Here is a 19938-nt window from a genome sequence, read left to right as displayed (position 1 = left end):
ATTTAATTATCCCGGAATTCATTTGAAACTACGCTTTCTCTCATTATATGAATGTGTGTTTTTACACTATTTTTAACACATATTAGAAACAAGCCAATAGGAATTGACCATACCCCTCTATCCAATAGAAACAAGCCACATCAGAATGAAAGACACGTGTACCCCACAAATTGCAACAACACAGTCACAACTCACAAGCATATGTTTGAAAAGTTTTTTCTTCTTTTTCTTAGTTAAAAAAACAAGAGAAAATAGAAGCATAACATAACATAACGAAAACTAAATCCCAAATAACCCAATGAATCATCATCCTCTGAATTCAACTCGCTCGCACATGGGAATCGATTGATCAACATCGCCCAGATCTACAACTGCCTTCGACTGGACATCAACTATTATTCATTCGGTAAGTGGCTACGCAATCGAATTTGCAATTTTGGGATTTATCTCTCTGCAATATTCAATTGCATATATTAATTTCTTGATTTTTTTAGTTGCCCGTGACCCTCCCTCCGTTAACAACGAATTTAAATGGGGTTTTACGATTTTTGTCTCAGGGATTTAATTGAGAGTAGGTTTTTCGTTTGAAGGTGCTGCAGCTACTACTGTGGCACAACATTAAGCTTTTAGTTGAATCAGATGCATCTTTTGTTTTCAGCGTATGATTTTTGTTTGTTATCAGGGTTTGATTATTTTCACCACAAAGGATAAGTGTGGGATCTTGTGCTGTATGTTAATGGGTGCTTCTTAATTCGTTGGGGTTTGTTTGTTGGTTCTGAATGTGAATTATCAGAAAAAGAGAGTGAGATGAAAAATGCACAAGTGGGTGGATCAGTGGACTAGATCATCATATATTAAAAGTTACGAATGTAGGGTAAGTGTTTTTGGGATCTAGGGTTTTCACTCGAATACGGAACTGTTTATGGGTTAGTTGATAGTTCACATTCTCTAGCAGGCTGGCTTGTTTATGTTATCACGAGTTTTGACTGGTGCAGTCTGCAATAATAGCCTGATGTGGTTGCAGTGACCAGTGACCACCATTATCGCGGCCACATCTCGACACATGATGTTGTCTGCAAAAATCTTGCATGGAGTTTTGAATTTCAATGAATCTTGGTTATGTTTCCTTTTGTCCTTCTTAAATTCCTAGGTCATCAGCGCAATGCTTTGCAATTGAAGCTATAATTTACTTTATATTTCTGATTCCATTGGGTAGCTTAATCTTTCAAAATGTCAATAGTTCAAAATTAGTTTGTGAAGATTTCACCTTTGGAGTCGTTAGGAGAGAGAAAAAAAAAGGAGCCTTTTTTGGTTTTGTTTAGTGTTGAAAAATAAGAATCTGTAAGATGTTTGTTTGGTGTGCAAAAGCTCCTGATGCACAGGGAATGATCAGAAGGAGGATAAGTTTTGCCTATTTATTGCTCTAAATATTGTTAATAGAAAGATGATGACTGCCATTATCAAGGTTGTCAAAACTCTAGAATCCAAGCAGCTTCCATTTAGCCAAAACACTTCCAGAATTGTTTTTTTGACTGCAGGAATCGAAGACAGTGTCAGGAGGTTTACAATAACTCACACACGCTGCTCAACCAATTGAGCTAGACCCTCTTGACACTTCCAGAATTGTTTCTGTGCAGGCTCGGTCAGGCTTGCTAAAGCTATTGAGTTTAGGGGTGATTTCACACCATTTGTTTTGTCCAAAACGACACCTTGTAGCTGTTTTAAGGCACACAAATCAGAAACTTAGGTTTGCGATTTTCTCTAGAAGCCACCGACGTCTTCAATCAAGAGCATCCATAACCAGACATGAAGTTGAAGATGACAACCCTGTCGCAAATTGAATTAGAACTTTAGAAGGCAAAGTGCAACGCAATGGGTTGAAGTTCATCTCTCTCACGATTTCACCCATTTTTGTAAAAAGTTTGTCAAGACCATCCATTCCGAATTTCATGGTCCTGTTCACAATTTAAAATCGTCTCTTATCCCCAGTTCACTATTTCACCATGGGGTCCATCTTTCCCTTTCACCCATTTTGACTCATTGACCCATTATAATTGTATTTTGATGGTGTTAGAACTATATTATTTTGTTCTCTATTATAATATATTTTTCTAATGTTAATTGTTATTGCTTTAGAAGTACTATGTTCATGCATATATGTTATTTATAGTTTTTTTAATAGGTAAACTTTACCCAAGTCTGTGAGTCAGATTTACATAAACTTGAGTTTGATAACCTTGGTCATTATGATTAAATCTGTCTACTCATATATAAAATAATGGCGAGATGAATGTCGTGTTAATAATATTTAATTTTTGAGTGATGAGTTGAACCCTTGTATTAATTGTCAGTTGTAAACTTGTAACATTCAGACATGAGAATTTATTACATGATAGAAATCAAATAAATTGTTCAACAAAAACTCTATTAATTTCTTCATGTATATGGTTTCAGATAGGCTGTCTTTACCTCCAGTAACTTCAAAGTAATCTCTGTGCCCCAGCCATGGCTGCACCGTTTTTCTCAACGCCCTTTCAGCCTTATGTTTATCAGGTACTTGCACTAATTCTCACCCATAACAGAAGTTTTTTTTCCCTTTTTAAAACTTGTCTTGGCTCCAATCAATTGCTTTCTGTTAATCTTGATTCTAGAACAGCTTAGACTTCTTAGTTGTGTTTGAATACTGAATTAATATGTTAGATGCAATATCATGCATCGATGGCTTCTCTCAGCTAGGATTGTAATTTGTGAAATTGAAGTACTCCAGAAGATCAATTTGTGTTTTTTTTTTATAAATATTGCTAAGTTTTTGCAATTGAGGTTACTGTTTTGTTGATTAGACAGGATGGCTTCATTGTATGATTGACAAAATTTAGTTGAGTTCAGGATCATGATAATTTGCTCCTTTGGTCCATGCCTTCATGGAACTTACATATCTCCTCTGGAATGTGCAAAGTGATATTATCTAAAAAAAACCTTTTTTTTTAAATGTTTGGTGTAGTTTTAAGGAATGTTAAAATTGATAAATTGGTATGCTTTTATTATCATGCATACTTTCTTAGTAATAGCTGTGAATCTTAGTGGTTGGGAGGGGGGGTTGGATAGCTGGATAAGAGAGGTAAGGAGAAGTTAACCTCACAAAAAGCCTGCATGACAGATGCTAGAAAATGGAAAAAGCTGACTAGATATCCTAATACACAAATTTGAGAAAAAGGAAAGTTTCTCAGTATGTCTATTCATATATTTTCTTGTAAGCATTATTTATCAAGGGAATTTCAGTGCCCCTCAATTTATTATGGAGTAGGATTGCTATCATAAAGGAAATGCCTAACATTATACCAATTTTCCTTATAATCTCTTGGTGATTTTTTTCATGTTATGCTGTTTAGAGTCCGCAAGATGCAATTATACCTTTTCAGATTTTAGGGGGTGAAGCTCAAGTGGTTCAGGTATGTGAGACCATCTTAAGCTTAAAATGCCAATTTTTTTGTAACTTTTCTTTTATATTGTCTCTATAACTGTAATATCATTCTTCATTCGGTTCTTGTGACACAGATAATGTTGAAGCCACAAGAAAAAATCATTGCAAAGCCTGGTAAGTTGTTGGGTACTTTTTTATTCATGCATCTTGAATTTTTTTTCCCTTGATGCTCTTTCTTCACAAAGTTTCAAATGAAAATTTTGTGCTGTCATGCTTGAATATGAAACTGATCCAAAAATGATTTATAGAATATAGATATAGATAATAATGAACATACATTGCCTCGTGACTTGGAGGTCATGGGTTCAAATCCTGGAAACAACCTCTTTGGTTGTGGGGATAAGGCTGCCTATATTTATCCCCACTCCACCCCATTTGTGAGAGAGGCTCATTAAATAAGGAGTGAGACCCAATATTTTTTGTTATCTCCAATAAATTCCAGTCGATAGAAGAGAGTGTGTTGTTAGCATTTCTCTAAAATAATTTGAGAAGTACCTGATATAAAGAGAATGAATAATGAATCCCTAGTTCTTAAATTGATTTATGACCTGTTGGTTGCCGATAAGCATGTTTGTGACTGTTTTATCTCTCCCTAATTCTTAAATGGGGAAGAATCATCAAGTATGAGTCACCTGGAACTGGAAGTAAATTTTAGTTGGAGTGGAGCTGTGCAGATAATTTATTTTGTTGTTTTCCTAGTAGGTTGCCAATAAGCATTGTGATATCTTTTAATGTATATTGATACCAATAAATTCACCCACATTTGTGTCTCTATGAACATAACTTGTATAAGTTGGAATTTGTTGATCACACACACCTATCAATGTTTTATGGAATCTCTATGCTACTTAATTGTAGGTTCCATGTGCTTTATGTCTGGATCCATTGAAATGGAAAATGCCTACCTTCCAGAAAATGAAGTAGGCATATGGCAGTGGTTATTTGGCAAAACTATAACTAGCATTGTACTTTGCAATTCTGGACCAAGCGATGGATTTGTTGGAATTGCTGCACCTTATTTTGCAAGAATTCTTCCAGTTTGTACTTCCATGCCTCTCCAACTTAGTTAAATAATCCATTGTTACTCTTGTTTTAAGTCTCGATATTAATAATCTGAAACACATATTTGTATTCATCTGACTGAATTCCTCTTCATATTTGGTTATGTGTCTGTTACACAAATACAGATTGATTTGGCAATGTTCAATGGGGAGATTTTGTGTCAGGTATAACTAATTTGTTTGATTTGATTTTAAATATTAAAATTTTATTTCTATAGGTTTACTGTTTTCTTCAATTTTCTTTTAAATCTGAAGAAAATACAAAATAACCTCGATTTGAATTTTTCTGTAGCCAGATGCTTTTCTTTGCTCTGTCAATGATGTGAAGGTTAGCAACATAGTTGATCAAAGGGGACGAAATGCTGTTGCTAGTGCTGAGGTGAGATAATTGGGATTTTTCCCATTATTGGTATTGTCTTTGTTACTAACTTGGTATCGCTTGCCTGGCAGGCAAACTTAGTTTGCTTTTTTTCTTTTGATACATTGCATAAAATGGACATTGTTTTTGCATTCCAAGATGTTGCAATCTGTGTAGGCAGCAATGTCTACATTGAATTCTTTTTGTACCAAGACATAAAAGCTGTTCTTAGGATACATTACATGTCTACTGATGGATCTTGGTGTGATCGATGGACAATTTCTTGCTAAAAGACAATATTTTTTATTTTTAGGCTGCGTTTGCATTCACTTGACTAGTTTATTATATACATGATATATGGAAGAAAAAAACAATTAATAAATCAATTTAAAAACATTTTTTGTTTTCGATGTTTTCTCAAACCAAATTGGCAGATCTCCTTGTCATGCATATCTCCAATATCATTTCTCTAAGACCATGTTCTTTTTGTAGGGATTCTTGAGGCAAAAGCTATCTGGCCAAGGGCTTGCATTCATATTAGCGGGTGGATCTGGTATTCTTTTCTTCTAGATTGATACATGCTAATGAAGTGTTTTTTCCCGTTGCAACTCTTACCTCCTTCTGAATACATTTTATATCAGCTTGATTAAGATCTTGCTTTGGAGTATTTTCTATTCTTTTCCACCATTCTCCTTTGTAATTTCTCACTAGGGTGCTCCATTGGATTCTGTTTATTGTTAGTTGTACAGAAAAATCTTGAGATCGGTGAAGTTCTAGCTGTTGATGTTTCGTCCATTGTTGCTGTGACAAGTACAGTCAATGTCCAAATAAAATATAATGGTCCCGCAAGAAGGACAATGTTTGGGGTAAGTAGCTTCTGTATCTCAAGCCTTTTTATGTTCCCAATCAAAGCCTTTCTTGGTTGTGATGGCTCATGAACTATGCATGTTTGGCATCTCCCTATTCCCCTGATAATGTTAGGATTTGATTCCAATTTTCAAGTCTTTTACGCTCATTGCTAAAGACTTTACCTGCTGACAACTTCAGTAGTAAACTTAGTAATCATTTGAGTATTTTTTTTATCGACAAATGTTAATTATTAGTTTTTGTTAATGGGAGGGATTCAAACCCACGACCTCTTCCTCTCTTTCTCCCTCCAACCCTCCCTAATCATTTGAGTATGTTAGCGGGCAAAAATTGAGAGTTTACTGTTTACGTTGCTAAACCAACCTGGAATTCAAATCTTCTAGAGTGGGGTGTAGTTACACCCCCTCACTTTAGAGAAAATCAAGGGAGTAACTTTTTCATAACCATAATTTGTTATCTATATAGGAAACACAATGGGTCCAACCATTCCTTGGACCCCGAGCATTCTAGGAGCTTTCTAGCACTATGCTACCCTTTTTTCTGCCCTTCCTTGGCCACACAATGAATCCAACCCGTCCATAAAAATTCTAATCCACATGGATCAACAAGATCCTCGGTAGTTGGCAATTATATGCTATAATGACAATGATGATACAGGCTACAGCCACCTTTTATCATCCCACCGTATTAGCATTTTCCTAATGGGGACCACCATGCCACCCTTGATGGTCATGCATAGCTTACTCCTAACATGCATCTTCCAACACCCATAATAATTTTCTCTAGAATGTGGTGTGTATGATTGTTATCTCGAATTTGCAGGGTGACAATGCTGTGACAGCTCTTCTAACAGGACCAGGCATTGTGTTCATACAAAGTTTACCTTTTCATCGACTCTCTCAACGAATTGCTAGGTAACAAAGCGAAAGTCACAATATCAGTTGAATAACTGTCATGGACTTTCTCTTCCTCCTACTTAAGCTTGCATGCTTGCAACCTTTCATTTTATTTTTTTTCCCTTGTGAATATTTAAGCGATTTTTGCAATATATAGTAATTAATTTTTTTGTTTTTCAGGGCGGTGACATCACCCAACATGAGGGAAAATCCAAAGTTTTTCATACAGATTGCAGTTTTCTTTTTTCTGGCGTATGTTGTCATTGTATCTTCATTAATATTAACAGATGTATGAAATTCAGTTTGGTTTTTCTTTTGTAGTTTTTTACTATTCTCTTATCTTAATATTATAATACAGGAATGTGGGAGAGGGGGTTGGGGGCAGATTTCTTGTTGGCAGATCCTTTGTGCCAATTAAAAATTCATCCTAGTAATGTCATTATGTCTATCACTAAAATAGGATTTATTTTATTCTTTTAGTAGACTAGTCAATTTGAAAACTTTGTCGTTATGATGTTGTGGATTATTTTCAGCCTTTTAATTTTATTATTTGGAAGAATTAAAAAAATCAGGTGGGTGTATAAAATTGAAATATATTGCATAACACGATAAGAAAATAACTACATTCTTTTAAGAGTTTAATATCAATGTAATGTCAAATTTTATACTGTAAATTAATTAATGATCACTATAATATTTTAAGGTAGTGATCATAAATGTTTTCAAAGATACTATACTTAACATTTTGTAATTGAACGACCTTTTGAACTTTGAATGTTCTAATTCCTTTTTTAAGACAATTATTTTATTTTCTTAAGATTTGAAATAAGGCAATTAAATTAGTTTCTAAAAATATTTTTTTCTTCGATAAATCGTTTCTAAAAAGATAAAAAAAGGTTATGGACTGCAATATAAATTTTTTTATATAATTATTCAATCATAATTTATCAAATCTGTTTTATACCATCAATGTATATATTTTAAAAATAAATTCTTCTAAAAATGTATTATTCATATAAATTGTTTCTTTATACAAAGAAAATATTTCACATGCATGGTCATGGAGAATGGTAACAAATGACTAAGAGATCCTAGTTAAAGAATTAGAAATTTAGAATTATTCTTTTATAAAAAAGTATTGTTAAAGTGTTGCAACTCGTCAATTGGTTCTTTATATTTTAAAAAGAATAATTTATTTATTTTTTGTAAATTTATAACTAATGATGATAATAATTTTAATATAATGATAGTTAAAAAATTTCAAAAAATTATGGACCTAAACGTTTTCCTATTCATGTAATTAACAAAATGATAATTTTTAATTGTTACAATAATATTTAAAAATTAAAACTCTCCTTGCAAAGAATGTTAAAATTTGTGTGCTCCATTTTTTTTCGTATGGTTCTATGAATCTTAGAATTGATTAAGGAGTTCTGTAAAAAAAAATGATTAAAGGTTTTTGTAGATTGTTAACATTCCAATTAAAAGGTCTTAAATTTTGCAACAAATAAAAAATTAAATTGAGCGGGTTATGTTGTTACACTTTGGATGTAGCAAATAGTTTTCTTCAACCCGATCAATTTGTTCCCTTTTGTTCATAATTAAAATGAAGCAACTTTTAAATATGTTGCTTGCATGGGAGGAGCAACCTGAATCTCAATCAATTGCTAAAAAAGTAGACACAAATCATAGATCAAAACAAATTGTATGCACAAAATTTACAACGTCAAAATACTCAATTCTTATACAAGCTTCAAATCAACAAAATTATTTGATTTTTGACTATATTTATTAAAAAACATAAGATAACAAAATCCATTAATCAACTTTAAGATTCATGGTTAGTATGAGAGAAATCAAGTGAATTTATCGATTGAATTGAAATGGTTATTTAAAAAATTATTGGATTATTCTTATAAATTGTTTAGTCTTGTTTGCTTTCACTCAATTAATCTATTTTTTTAATTTAAATTTAATAAATGGAAATTTGAAATTTTATTTTATTTTCGTTAGGCCTATAATACTTTTTAGAATACTTTTAATTTTAATAATTTATAAATATTATTGTGGCGGTTAAAAACCCTCACTCAATTTAATGTTTTTTCTAACCTTTTATATGCTTATATTTTTTAATCAATTATTTTGTTTTAATTTTAAAAAATATATATATACATAATTTAATTTAATTTAATGGATAAAAATATATATCGAGAAATTATAAATTTTATTTTTTAATTAATTTTAAAATTTTACAATGTTTTAATTTAAATATACATTCTTTTTTATGTAGACTATAAGTAAGTTTCATTGGAGTCAATCATATTTGAGTAGGGTAGAACTATTATGAGTGACAAAAATTTTTCTCTAACTATTTAACACAATTGTATATCTAAGATCCAAATATGAAATCTCTTATAAGTCAAAATATCTCACACCTATTGATTCACGTATTTAATGATTAAATATATATTATTTTAATTGCATATTTTAGTTTCAATTGTTAATTTATTTTTCATATTATTATGTATTCAACTATTAATCTTAAATTACATCTTAAAATATTTTAATCAATTATGAAATAAAATTATATTCTTAAATAAATATCATACTTTTTATTGTACTCTTGATTATTGTAGTAATATTGTAGTGTATTTTTAAATATCACTGCATATCACTCCTTTAATTATCTTATATATGAAATAAATAACTAATTCATCAATCAAAACCATCAAGTATGTAAGTTAGTTAACTTAATTAAGAATATCATAAATTTAAGATAAATATTAACTATTGTCTTTAGGATATTGGTTAAAAAATTAAAAGAATTTTTGTTTATTGAAATGTGTAAAATTGTGTTATTTTTTACTTTTTTTTACATTCTCGTCTTCCTAATATAGACTTTCTCCTTTTAATTCCTTAACTATTGTCTTAGGAACATTGGTTAACAAGATCCTAAATTTAAATAATATTTAAAAAATACCCATAGAAAATAGTGATAATATTTAATAACACTACACATAATTCAAAGGGATGATGTTTTTTCCACCAAGAGAATGTGCTTGTATTGATAATAGGTCAATAAATACATTTACTCGCATAATCTTTCATTATAAATTGAGGATATAAAATAAATTTAGCAAGTATTACATCTTAAAAAGGTATAAATTAAGGATGTAAAATAAATTTAGCATGTAATAAAGGGAGTCCATGTTTCTTATAACCAGGACTAAAATAATAATTTTTTTTGCTTCTTATAAAAAGGATCGAAGAGGGTAATTTTTTTTAAAAAATATTATGATAAATTAGTATTTTTTTTTTGTCACTATGTTATTGGTATGAAATATCTGTTAACTTTGCCTAACTAATATCCAAAGGGAACTTAGCTATCATCTCTATTGATGATAAACTAGTGTGATGACTATTTTTTTTATGATAAAAGAATTATATAAATAATGTGATGACTATTTTATTTTATGAAAAAAATTATGTGAGTTGAGTCCTAAAGGCTCATAAGTGTTAGTGTAGTCCTTATAAGACTTAGAGTATTTACAAATATATTTAGAGATTACCAACAACCACGTCCTCACATCAAAAATGAAAATCAAACTCACATTCTTATCAAAATCACTTGAGTTTGTTTCTTATCAACTGTACAAATATTTATTGGTGTGCCATGATTAAAATGAACAATAAAATATAAAAAAATGTCCTAAACATAATAGTAATTTATTACAAAAAGATGTGATAGTTATCCTATTCAATTTTATTATATATGCCAAAGGAAAGATAATGGTGCGAACAAAATTTTAATGTTAAATGTTAAAACAAATGATTGATGTTGAAAAAGTAAATAACAATAAAAGAAATTGTTTACAATTATAAAGTCTCACATGCTTGAGTTAAGATTATGAGTCATTTATAAATACTTTTCTTTTCAACCATCGAGGAACATTTTACAAGAATTAAATCGTAATGATCATTAAATACCTAAGCGAACAATATTTTAAATATGATTACTTCAATAACAATTACAAATTTAAGGTTGAAACAAAAATAAAAAAATGATTTCTAAAAGAAAATAAATTGAATAACCAAAGATAACAAAAAGTAAAAACAACTAAAAATAAAATAAAAAGTAAGAAAAATATCAAAGTAAAAGAAACTATCATACAATAAATCAAATACCTTAATACGAAGGAACAAACTTTTAATGAATCAACTATCTTGTTTTAGTTTAAAAAGAGGGGGTTTCTCATCTATAATGGTCTTACATGGATTTAGAGTCTAATTTTTTTTTAAAATTTGAAACATTATTAGAAATAATAAAATACTATAAAAATAATTTGAAATAAGTACTGTAAAAGATTTGATAAAATTAATAGACGCGGATAAAAATCCTTTATTTAATGATGAATCTGCTTTAACGAATCAAGAAAATCTCTTTTAATTAATATCACTGATTTCTAGAGGGCGGTAATTTCCAAATCCAATGGCGCAAAAAATAAAAACAAAGACTCGTGAAGTTATAAAAACTAGACATTATTTCTATCTAGGTTTGTCTGCGAATTCCCCAAAACATCCAATCCCAAACCATCATCTTTCTTTCTTCTTTTTCTCACTCCCACCTCTCTTTTTTCTCTCACCCCCAATCCCAAACCCAAACCCTAGCTAGCTTCACCATGCGGTTCCAATCGCTCTAACCCTATCTCCTTTTCTCCACCAACGATCTTCGATCCGCATCGCCGTTCATTCGAATCGTCTCAGATTCTCCGCTGCTTCCACCACCACCACAAGGAGGAGGAGTTCCTCGCGATTCCCGCTTGAAGCTTTTCCGTCGCCGCCGACGATCGAAGAGATTCGCTCCGATTCCCAACGCGCCGTCGTCGAGGTTTTCACCGAAGGAACAAATCCTGTTGTTCCTCTTCTTCGATTCGATTGGATTGCACTGTTTTGCCCTAACTGTTGCCGCGACTTCTTCGGATTTCTGGTTTGAGAGGGCTTTTCTGCGCTTGATTCGAATTCGTCGGATTCTCATCCTCGATCGTTTGATAACGATCCTATTGCTCTGATTTCGAAAGTCTCTGGAAGGAATATCAATTTTCTCAGGATTCGGATTGCGCTCTGGTTTTTGCGAGGAAGTGAAGAAGATTCGGCATCAGGTTGCTCGTGAAGAATTCTGGAAGTGAAATCTCGCCGTCGTGGTGGTTCGATTTGTTCGATCTTAACTTTCGTAATCTGCAAGTTGAGGGAGAAAAAAAATCAGAAAAAGTAAAGAGAAGAGAAAGAAAAAGAGATTTGATATATTGTACTGTGTGATTTTTTTTTTTTTTAGTTTTAATAACAGGGGCCCTTTTTTGATATTATTTCAGAGGCCCTTTGGTTATTATCATCATCATCGTCCTTTGTTATTATTGGTTCTAAGATTAAAAAAATCTTTTTCTATAGATAGAAAGAGAAATATACCATGGCGGTGTATTATAAATTTAAGAGTGCAAGAGATTATGATTCAATTCCCATGGACGGTCCTTTCATCTCTGTTGGTACTTTGAAAGAAAAAATATTTGAATCCAAGCATTTAGGGAGGGGTACTGATTTCGACCTTGTGGTCACCAACGCCCAGACCAATGAAGGTTGGTTCTGATTTTTTGATTAAACTATTGTTTTTTTAATGACTGGGTTTTAGGCTTTTAATTCGGGGCTTAATTTTAAATTTAAACAATGAACCTTCTGCATATTATTCTTTAGCTTTAAGGAGGGGTTTCCTTGGATAAACTCACGGTATTTATCCTGTACCTCTCCAAGTACAGTTTTTTACTACTCCTATGAATCTATCTGTCATAAGTTTGAGTTGAATTTTACCTCCCACTCCCCTACAAAAGATAATAATAAAAAAAAGAAAATGCTTAAAATTAAAAGGGCATAGACTGTTGACCTGGGTATTAAGTAAGATGAAGTTTGGCTGCAATTACAGGTGCCCAACTTTGCGAAATTAGTATGGTAGTTAATATAGTAGGTTTTTGATGAATAGCATAGCATATTTACGGCATTTTATAGTTGTCTGTTTGGAATTTCAGAATATCTTGATGAAGAAATGTTGATTCCTAAAAATACCTCAGTGTTAATTCGTCGGGTTCCAGGACGGCCACGTTTACCAATTGTTACTGAAATAGAGTACTATCTCAAACCTTTAATCTCATTACTGCAGTTGAATTTTCACAATTAATCATGTGTTTGTAATTTTTTTAAAAAAGGGCACTCATCAAATTGTGTATAAGGCCACAACCAGAAACAGCATTGTTCGTTTGAGATGAATTCTGTTCTTGAGTTGCAACTGTCTTTTGTTTTTTTGCAGACAAAAGGTGGAAAATAAGGTGGTGGAATCTGAACCTGAAAACAGAAGCTTACCAGCTGAAGATCCATCTGCCATGAAATATGTGAGTCCCTTTTCTATTTCTTTTTGTCTTTTATGAACAATTGAGATGCAAACCCTTGGAAATTGAGCTCTTCATACAACTTGGCAGCCTGAAGATTCAGACTGGGATGAATTTGGCAATGATTTGTATTCAATTCCTGATCAAGTGCCTGTTCAATCAAGCAACTTAATTCCAGAGGCTCCTCCTCCCAACAAAGCTGATGAAGACAGTAAGATTAAAGCCTTTGTTGATACTCCAGCCTTGGATTGGCAACGGTGGGTAGAGTATCCTCCTTTCCTTAGTTGTGTTGTTTGGTGCATGTAGTCATCACAGAATGGAAATAAGTATGATGATAATAATCAATGAAACAAAAATTACTAATTCTTTCCCACCTACAAGAAAGGATGTTACCATCTCTTCAAGAGGAAATGGGGATTCCTGAACTCTGAAAAACCTGTATTGGAATAGATATTCCAAGTTTTTTTCCTACCAAACTAATACTATGTCAGGATATCTAGTGATGGGTGAAATGGAATGAGGTGGGGAGTGGATATAATGGAATAAAATTACCATATCAATGTTTGGATATTATAAGATGGAATGGGGAAAGTTTTCATTTTATTGTTTAAGGAATCAGAAGTGAATGGAATTGTAAGATTAGGGGAGTGAGGGAAGAGGAACATAAAGGTATCCAATGGAATGGGATGGAATAAACCCCATCAGGTTCCATTCCATTTCACCTTTTTTAAAAACAAATCAATGGCAACTAATGTCTTTCCATTTCCCACCACTCCATAAATTCCTACATAGTCCAAGGCATCCCCATTTCTATTGAAGATTTCTTTCTATGCAGCCAGATGTGTTCTTGTTTTGGCTTTATGATATTTATGTTATTTTTTTATTTCAATTTTGGCATGCAGTCAAGGTTCAGATTTTGGCACTGGTAGAGGCTTTGGAAGGGGTACAGGGGGACGGATGGGTGGTGGACGTGGTTTTGGTGATTCTCTGTCTATTCTAATATCTACATGTTTTCAGTTAATTGCTGTTTTTAATACTAATATGTTGATCACAACTGATGCTGAGGTCTGGCAGGGATGGAGCGAAAAACACCTCCACAAGGCTATGTATGCCACAGATGCAAGGTGCCTGGTATGTTGATGTTTCTGAACTTTCTAATCACTCTCTGCTTGCATATTGCTTCATAGCAATGAGAGTTTTCCCTGCTTACTCTTTTTTTCCCCACTTTTGTCTAGGACATTTTATTCAGCACTGTCCTACAAATGGTGACCCGAATTATGACATGAGAAAAGTCAAGCAACCTACTGGTATTCCAAGATCCATGCTGATGGTAAATCCACAAGGTTCCTATGCTTTACCTAATGGTTCAGTAGCTGTCTTGAAGCCAAATGAGTGAGTTCACCTTGATTATGCTTGTACATTCGGTCATATGTAGGCATGGAGTTGAATTTAATCTTTTCCTTGCAAACAGGGCTGCTTTTGAGAAAGAAATAGAAGGGATGCCATCAACACGTTCTGTTGGGGAACTACCACCCGAGCTCCGCTGTCCCTTATGTAATGATGTTATGAAAGATGCTGTACTGACAAGCAAGTGTTGCTTTAAAAGCTTTTGTGACAGATGTATGTTTTTCATTCATCTGTTGTATTTAGGGTTTTCAGAATTTGAATATTATGCATTTATGCTAATGTTTCTCTGGTTTGTAGTTCTTCCTCATCATGCAAGTACAGAACAGTTTAGATGTTTTATGTCTTCTCTGCTTTTTCTTGCTCTGATCTATTGTGTAAAAATCCTTTCTTGAAGCCATGTAATGTTATTTCGAAAATTCTTCAGGTATTAGGGACTATATTATCTCCAAGTCTATCTGTGTATGTGGTGCAACAAATATTCTTGCAGATGATCTCTTACCAAATAAGACATTACGAGATACCATCAATCGTATATTGGAGTCAGGCAATAGCAGTGCTGAAAATGCTGGGAGCACTTTCCAAGCTCAAGGTTATTGAAACTATTGATGTCTCTACTGTAGCTATTATTGATTATCATTTTGTCAATGCTTATATTTTTTTATTTCTGATTTTGAGTTTACAGATATGGAGTCTGCTCGCTGTCCGCAGCCTAAGATTCCATCCCCAACCTCATCTGCTGCGTCCAAGGGAGATCTAAAGGTTTCATCTGTTAATGAAAAAACAACAAATATACAGGAAACAGCAGATGATAGAAAGGCTGTTTCTGCTCCACAGCAGACATCAGAGCAAGTAAGGAACCCCAGAGCTGCTGATATATCCGAAGCTACTCACGAGTCTATGAGTGTGAAGGAACCAGCCTCACAAGGGAGTGCTCAGCAGGTTGAGGAAGAAGTGCAGCAAAAGTTGGTTCCTACTGAGGCTGGTAATATAGATTCATACACCCTATTTTTCTTGAATATGATTTGGCATAAAATTGGGAGATAATGGTGCAGCATTGCTCTGACCTGCAAAAATATCTCTTGTTGATGCTGTTGAGGGTGATCTCATTTGTTTTTTAAACTTTGCAGGAAAGAAAAAGAAAAAGAAGAAAGTTCGTTTGCCCCCAAATGGTAAATCTTCAGTTTCTTTTGGATTCAGTATCATGATAACATTTAGTGGTTGAGGGGGCATACTGAGGCTTTTTCCTTTTTATAATAATTTGAAATATGTTTTTTATTTATGTTGCAGATTTGCAGTGGAAAACCCCACATGACTTTGGGGCTGAGAACTATATGATGAATAATATGATGCCAATGGTTCCACCTCCTGGCTATAATTCGTACTGGAATGGCATGCAACCTATGGATGGATTTATGGCACCGTATGGTAATCCAATGCAAATGATGGGTTATGGTCTGGGCCCCTTGGACATGCCATTTGGTGGTATGCCACAAGACCCATTTGGCATGCAAGGTTACATGATGCCTGGTTTCCCGCCTCATAGGTACATATTAGCATGTTCTTTTAAAATTGAAATTCAGCACTTTCCTGCTGCCCCCTCTCACACACACAACACATATCCTGGACACTTTATCTTGTTGGTGCTTTAGGAGGGGTTTGAGAGTTGCAGATTGAACTCTTCTGGGGAATTTGGTTGCATGTTTGTGTGACCCTATGTCGATACATTGTTTTCTAGAATGTCTAATTGTAAGATAATATTATGACTGTGTTCAGGGATCTTGCTGACTTCAGTATGGGAATGAATGTTCCACCTCCTGTAATGAGTAGAGAGGAGTTTGAAGCCCGGAAAGCTGATATGAGGAGGAAGCGTGAAAATGATAGACGTCCTGAAAGGTACACAGAACCTCTCTTTGATGGCTGGTTGTCATGTTCTGATATGTTGTTGAGAATTTTGATTCACATTTAACTTATAAGTCGACCACTTGAAATTAGCAACATTTAAGACATTATCATCTGGCTTTTGAATCCTGTTTATTTTTTATTAAGAAAATTTAACCTCCTGCATATATTTAAGACTTCATCAGTGTTTCACTTTAACATTTTTTATATTGATTCTTGACCAAGGAAATAAAGATTTTTTTGGACATTATTTATTCTCCTGGTGAATTTATTATTACAGTCTGGCCCTCCTCCAAAATAAAGAACAGAGGGGTACTATGTTTTGGTAAAACAATTGCAAAAAACCCTACATGGGATATATACTTGTCATTGTTTCATGAACTTAGCTGCCAAAATTTTTAATTTAGTTTTCTGGAGTCTTGGACTTATCCCCAAATTTTGTTTCTCATTGCTTTTATAATGACTTCATTTTCTTCTCTGAACAGGGACTTCTCTAAAGATCGAGACTTTGGTAGGGAAGTGAGCAGTGTTGGGGATGTTTCTTCAATGAAATCAAAAACTGTATGTGCTTTTTATTGTTTTAATTTTGCTCTCTTTTTCCTTGGACTTTATGTGCCATTCACTTTTTTGGGTTTTTCTACCGGAACTTTGGCCAGAAACCTCAAGCCTGCAAAAGAGCACTGATTGAACAAGATAATCCCACCTGTTATTTATGTTCCTTAAATCATAGTAATCTTTGGCAGTTAAATATTTTGGCTTCATTTATTCATAAAAAGATTGGTTCAGTTGATCATGAAATGATTGAGGGAGCAATGCCCACGCGTCTCACCATAATCCTGTGGTGTAAACAGCAGCCAGTTTGTTTCAAAACCAAGAAGTGAATAGAGTTGCATCTGCACTACATGATGGTGCAGTGGTGTTATTAAATTTTCATGATCCCAGTGTCAGCATCTCTCGTGATCATTTTTGTCCAGACTTATGGACATAATTTAAACCATCAAACAGATTCTAATTATTTAAAACCTTAATTTTATCTTTGCAATGTGAAGCTTTTTTTTCTTTAGGCTGTGATTGGGTGGGCTGTCAAGTTTTTCTTCATTCATGCAAAGATTAATGGCTGATTTTTCTGCATCTGGCTTTCTTGCTGGTAATCAGTGTTTACTGATGAGGATGTTGTAAATTGGTTCATATCATCAAGTCTATATTTTGGATATATTATTTATTTATTTTAACCGTAAAATGTGTAGCATGTGTCTAATATTGTATGGAGTGTGAACTATTATATAGTCTTTAACCGTGGGTGAATGATTCCAGTGGGGGGTGCCTTTTATGCCCTTGGCTTGGATTCAGCTTGCCCCTGCGAATATTTAGAACCACCTTTTTTGGGCAAAGAATGGTCCATGTAGTTTTGGTAGAAGAACATCTTTTTTTTTTTTTCTTTTATTAATACAAACTTTTTTTGGTTCGGTTTTTTGAAAAAAAAAAAACTGAAGTTAATTATTAATTACTGTTGAGAGGGACACGTGTCTGGAAGCTGGAGGAGTGTCATGCTGTTGATTCTTTAGCTCGACTGGTTTAATTGGCTATGGGGCCCGAGTGGGCTTCGGTTGGGCCATTTCCCATCATGCTCAAAAATAAAATGAACTCTAGATAATTACGGTTGTAATGTCTTTTTTTTCCTATGTAACGAACGAATCGTGGGGGTTGTACTTGGCGTATGGTTACCTTTTTTTTGTTTGGTTGCTTTATATGATTTCCCACAAGAATTGAAGTTCCAAAAAAAGATTAAGATTGAAAAAATTGTCGTGATAGCAACAAAATTTATGAAAGGCATGCATTAGCTCTTGATAAGAAAAGGCCTACCTAGTAATTTCAAAGCTGTCCTTTCGAAAGAATTGCATTTTATTTGGGTCCAATTGCTGCTCGCTATGATAATTTTTTTTGACATATTATTATTTATTTTAATGAGTCAAATGTATTTAACGGCAGTTTATTTTTTTCTTATTGATTTTGGTGCAGAGGTCAATTCCACCGTCCTCGGGTAGCGATTACCATCAGCCCCGTTTCCGTTCAGAGCGACACTCACCTGATAGGTCTCCGCGCGATGTGGAACCTCCACCTCCACGCCCAACCAAGAGAAAGTTAGAGCACCACTCCGATCGCGAACGCGAAGACAGGGATCGCGACTATGAGCACGAGCGCCACCACCGCCGTCACCGATCGGAATCCTCATCCAGAAGGTCATCGGAACCAGTCGCCAAACCTTCATCCAATGCCGCTGCTGCTGCTGCTGCAGCAGCAGCAGCAGCAGCGGCAGCAGCCGCGGATCGCAAGCAGAAGGCCAGCGTGTTCTCCCGCATAAGCTTTCCTGCTGAAGAGGAACCTCCTAAGAAGAGAAAAGTCACCGCTTCTTCCACAACGGAACCAGCCGCTACCGCCGCCGCACCCAGTGCCTCTTCGGCACACCTAAAGACAGTGTCGAACGGTTACTACGAAGGGAGGAAGAGTAGCGGCGTGGCGGACTACGAATCCAGTGACGACGAGCGGCACTTTAAACGGAGGCCGTCGAGGTACGAGCCGTCGCCTCCGCCGCAGCCGGCGGAGTGGGAGGAGGAAGGGAGGCATTCGAGAGGAACGAGGGAGCGCAAGCATAGGTGAGTGGCAATTTTGATAGGCAGCCAAGGACGAAGGAAACGGACACCGAGAGACGACCAGACTCAACTTGTCTCTTCCGAACCTTGAAATAAACTTCTTGTTCTTTGAAGGAAGGGAATTTCAATGTAACTTTGCTGCTGTGACTGAATCCCGTCAATTTTCAATAATTTCTCCATGTAAAATTATAACTGTTTTATTCAAATCTAATTAATTGCTACCACCTCCTGCCTTTTCTCTTTCTATCATTTCTTAAGTTTATGTTTCTTTGTCAAGTGATTGAGACGGATAAGAATTTAAATATAAATTTCAAGATTTTAGCTACACTAACAAAATGGTTATTTATTCGACTACATAATGTCATTTAATATTAACTACATATTGATTCTTGAAGCGATTTTAACTGGATACTTTTTTTTAAAAAAATTATTCATGTTAAAATATCAATTGATGTGATTTTAAATAAAAATATTTCCATATTTGTTTCTATTTTTTTAATATTTAATTCCATGTTGAAGAATTGATTTGTGGTTTAAATCTTATTGAGTTGAATCAGTCTTAAGTAACATAATTTTGTGTTGATTAAAACAATTTGTAGCTACTTTTTCTATTAATTTGCTTTGAAATTAATAAATAAAATTTCAAACATAAATCACATAATTTCTTTGATAATAATAAATCACATAACTTCAAAATCTCAATTTAGCTGACAATCATCTAAACAAATACCGGACTATTTGCAATCTTTTTATAGGAGAATACCGGATTATTTTAGTCTAATGAAGTTTCAATGCAAATTCGACTAGAGTACTTGTTTTGCCATCAATTACATACTCTTTTCTTAGATTGTCACGTCAAATGGCTAAATAACATGGAAACTATTCTT

General features: G+C 33.9%; 2 protein-coding genes across 4 annotated transcripts; both read left to right on the top strand.

Annotated features, from left to right (window-relative positions):
- The first annotated feature begins 230 nt into the window (after window positions 1-230).
- LOC100809243 (uncharacterized) lies at window positions 231-7120 on the top strand. 3 transcript variants are annotated; one of them, XM_006600150.4, is made up of 12 exons: window positions 231-406; window positions 1539-1920; window positions 2455-2553; window positions 3390-3449; window positions 3556-3595; window positions 4340-4518; window positions 4669-4707; window positions 4835-4921; window positions 5393-5453; window positions 5642-5766; window positions 6590-6681; window positions 6844-7120. In XM_006600150.4, the coding sequence occupies exons 3-12, from the start codon at window positions 2506-2508 to the stop codon at window positions 6956-6958; spliced, it is 846 nt and encodes a 281-aa protein (XP_006600213.1). In that variant the 5' UTR covers window positions 231-406; window positions 1539-1920; window positions 2455-2505; the 3' UTR covers window positions 6959-7120.
- A 4976-nt stretch (window positions 7121-12096) lies between these two features.
- On the top strand, window positions 12097-19275 carry LOC100808703 (E3 ubiquitin ligase PQT3-like). The gene is made up of 15 exons (XM_003549871.5): window positions 12097-12293; window positions 12738-12834; window positions 13016-13097; window positions 13185-13351; window positions 13997-14073; window positions 14169-14225; window positions 14330-14486; window positions 14566-14714; window positions 14926-15090; window positions 15184-15483; window positions 15629-15670; window positions 15789-16044; window positions 16275-16394; window positions 16886-16961; window positions 18420-19275. The coding sequence occupies exons 1-15, from the start codon at window positions 12128-12130 to the stop codon at window positions 19056-19058; spliced, it is 2550 nt and encodes an 849-aa protein (XP_003549919.1). The 5' UTR covers window positions 12097-12127; the 3' UTR covers window positions 19059-19275.
- The last annotated feature ends 663 nt before the right edge of the window (window positions 19276-19938 follow it).

Source organism: Glycine max, chromosome 17 (genome assembly GCF_000004515.6).
Source record: "Glycine max cultivar Williams 82 chromosome 17, Glycine_max_v4.0, whole genome shotgun sequence".
In the NCBI taxonomy this organism is placed as follows: domain Eukaryota; kingdom Viridiplantae; phylum Streptophyta; class Magnoliopsida; order Fabales; family Fabaceae; genus Glycine; species Glycine max.
Note: the sequence above shows the minus strand (reverse complement) of the source record. Positions and strands in the feature narration are given on the sequence as shown.

Coding starts and splice junctions, on each gene's coding strand:
- LOC100808703 (XM_003549871.5), top strand. CDS start 12,128: ATGGCGGTGTATTATAAATTTAAGAGTGCAAGAGATTATGATTCAATT. Junction 14,487..14,565: donor GCTGTCTTGAAGCCAAATGA/GTGAGTTCACCT, acceptor CCTTGCAAACAG/GGCTGCTTTTGAGAAAGAAA. Junction 14,715..14,925: donor TAAAAGCTTTTGTGACAGAT/GTATGTTTTTCA, acceptor AAAATTCTTCAG/GTATTAGGGACTATATTATC.
- LOC100809243 (XM_006600151.4), top strand. CDS start 2,506: ATGGCTGCACCGTTTTTCTCAACGCCCTTTCAGCCTTATGTTTATCAG. Junction 3,596..4,339: donor AAAAATCATTGCAAAGCCTG/GTAAGTTGTTGG, acceptor ACTTAATTGTAG/GTTCCATGTGCTTTATGTCT. Junction 5,767..6,589: donor CAAGAAGGACAATGTTTGGG/GTAAGTAGCTTC, acceptor TCGAATTTGCAG/GGTGACAATGCTGTGACAGC.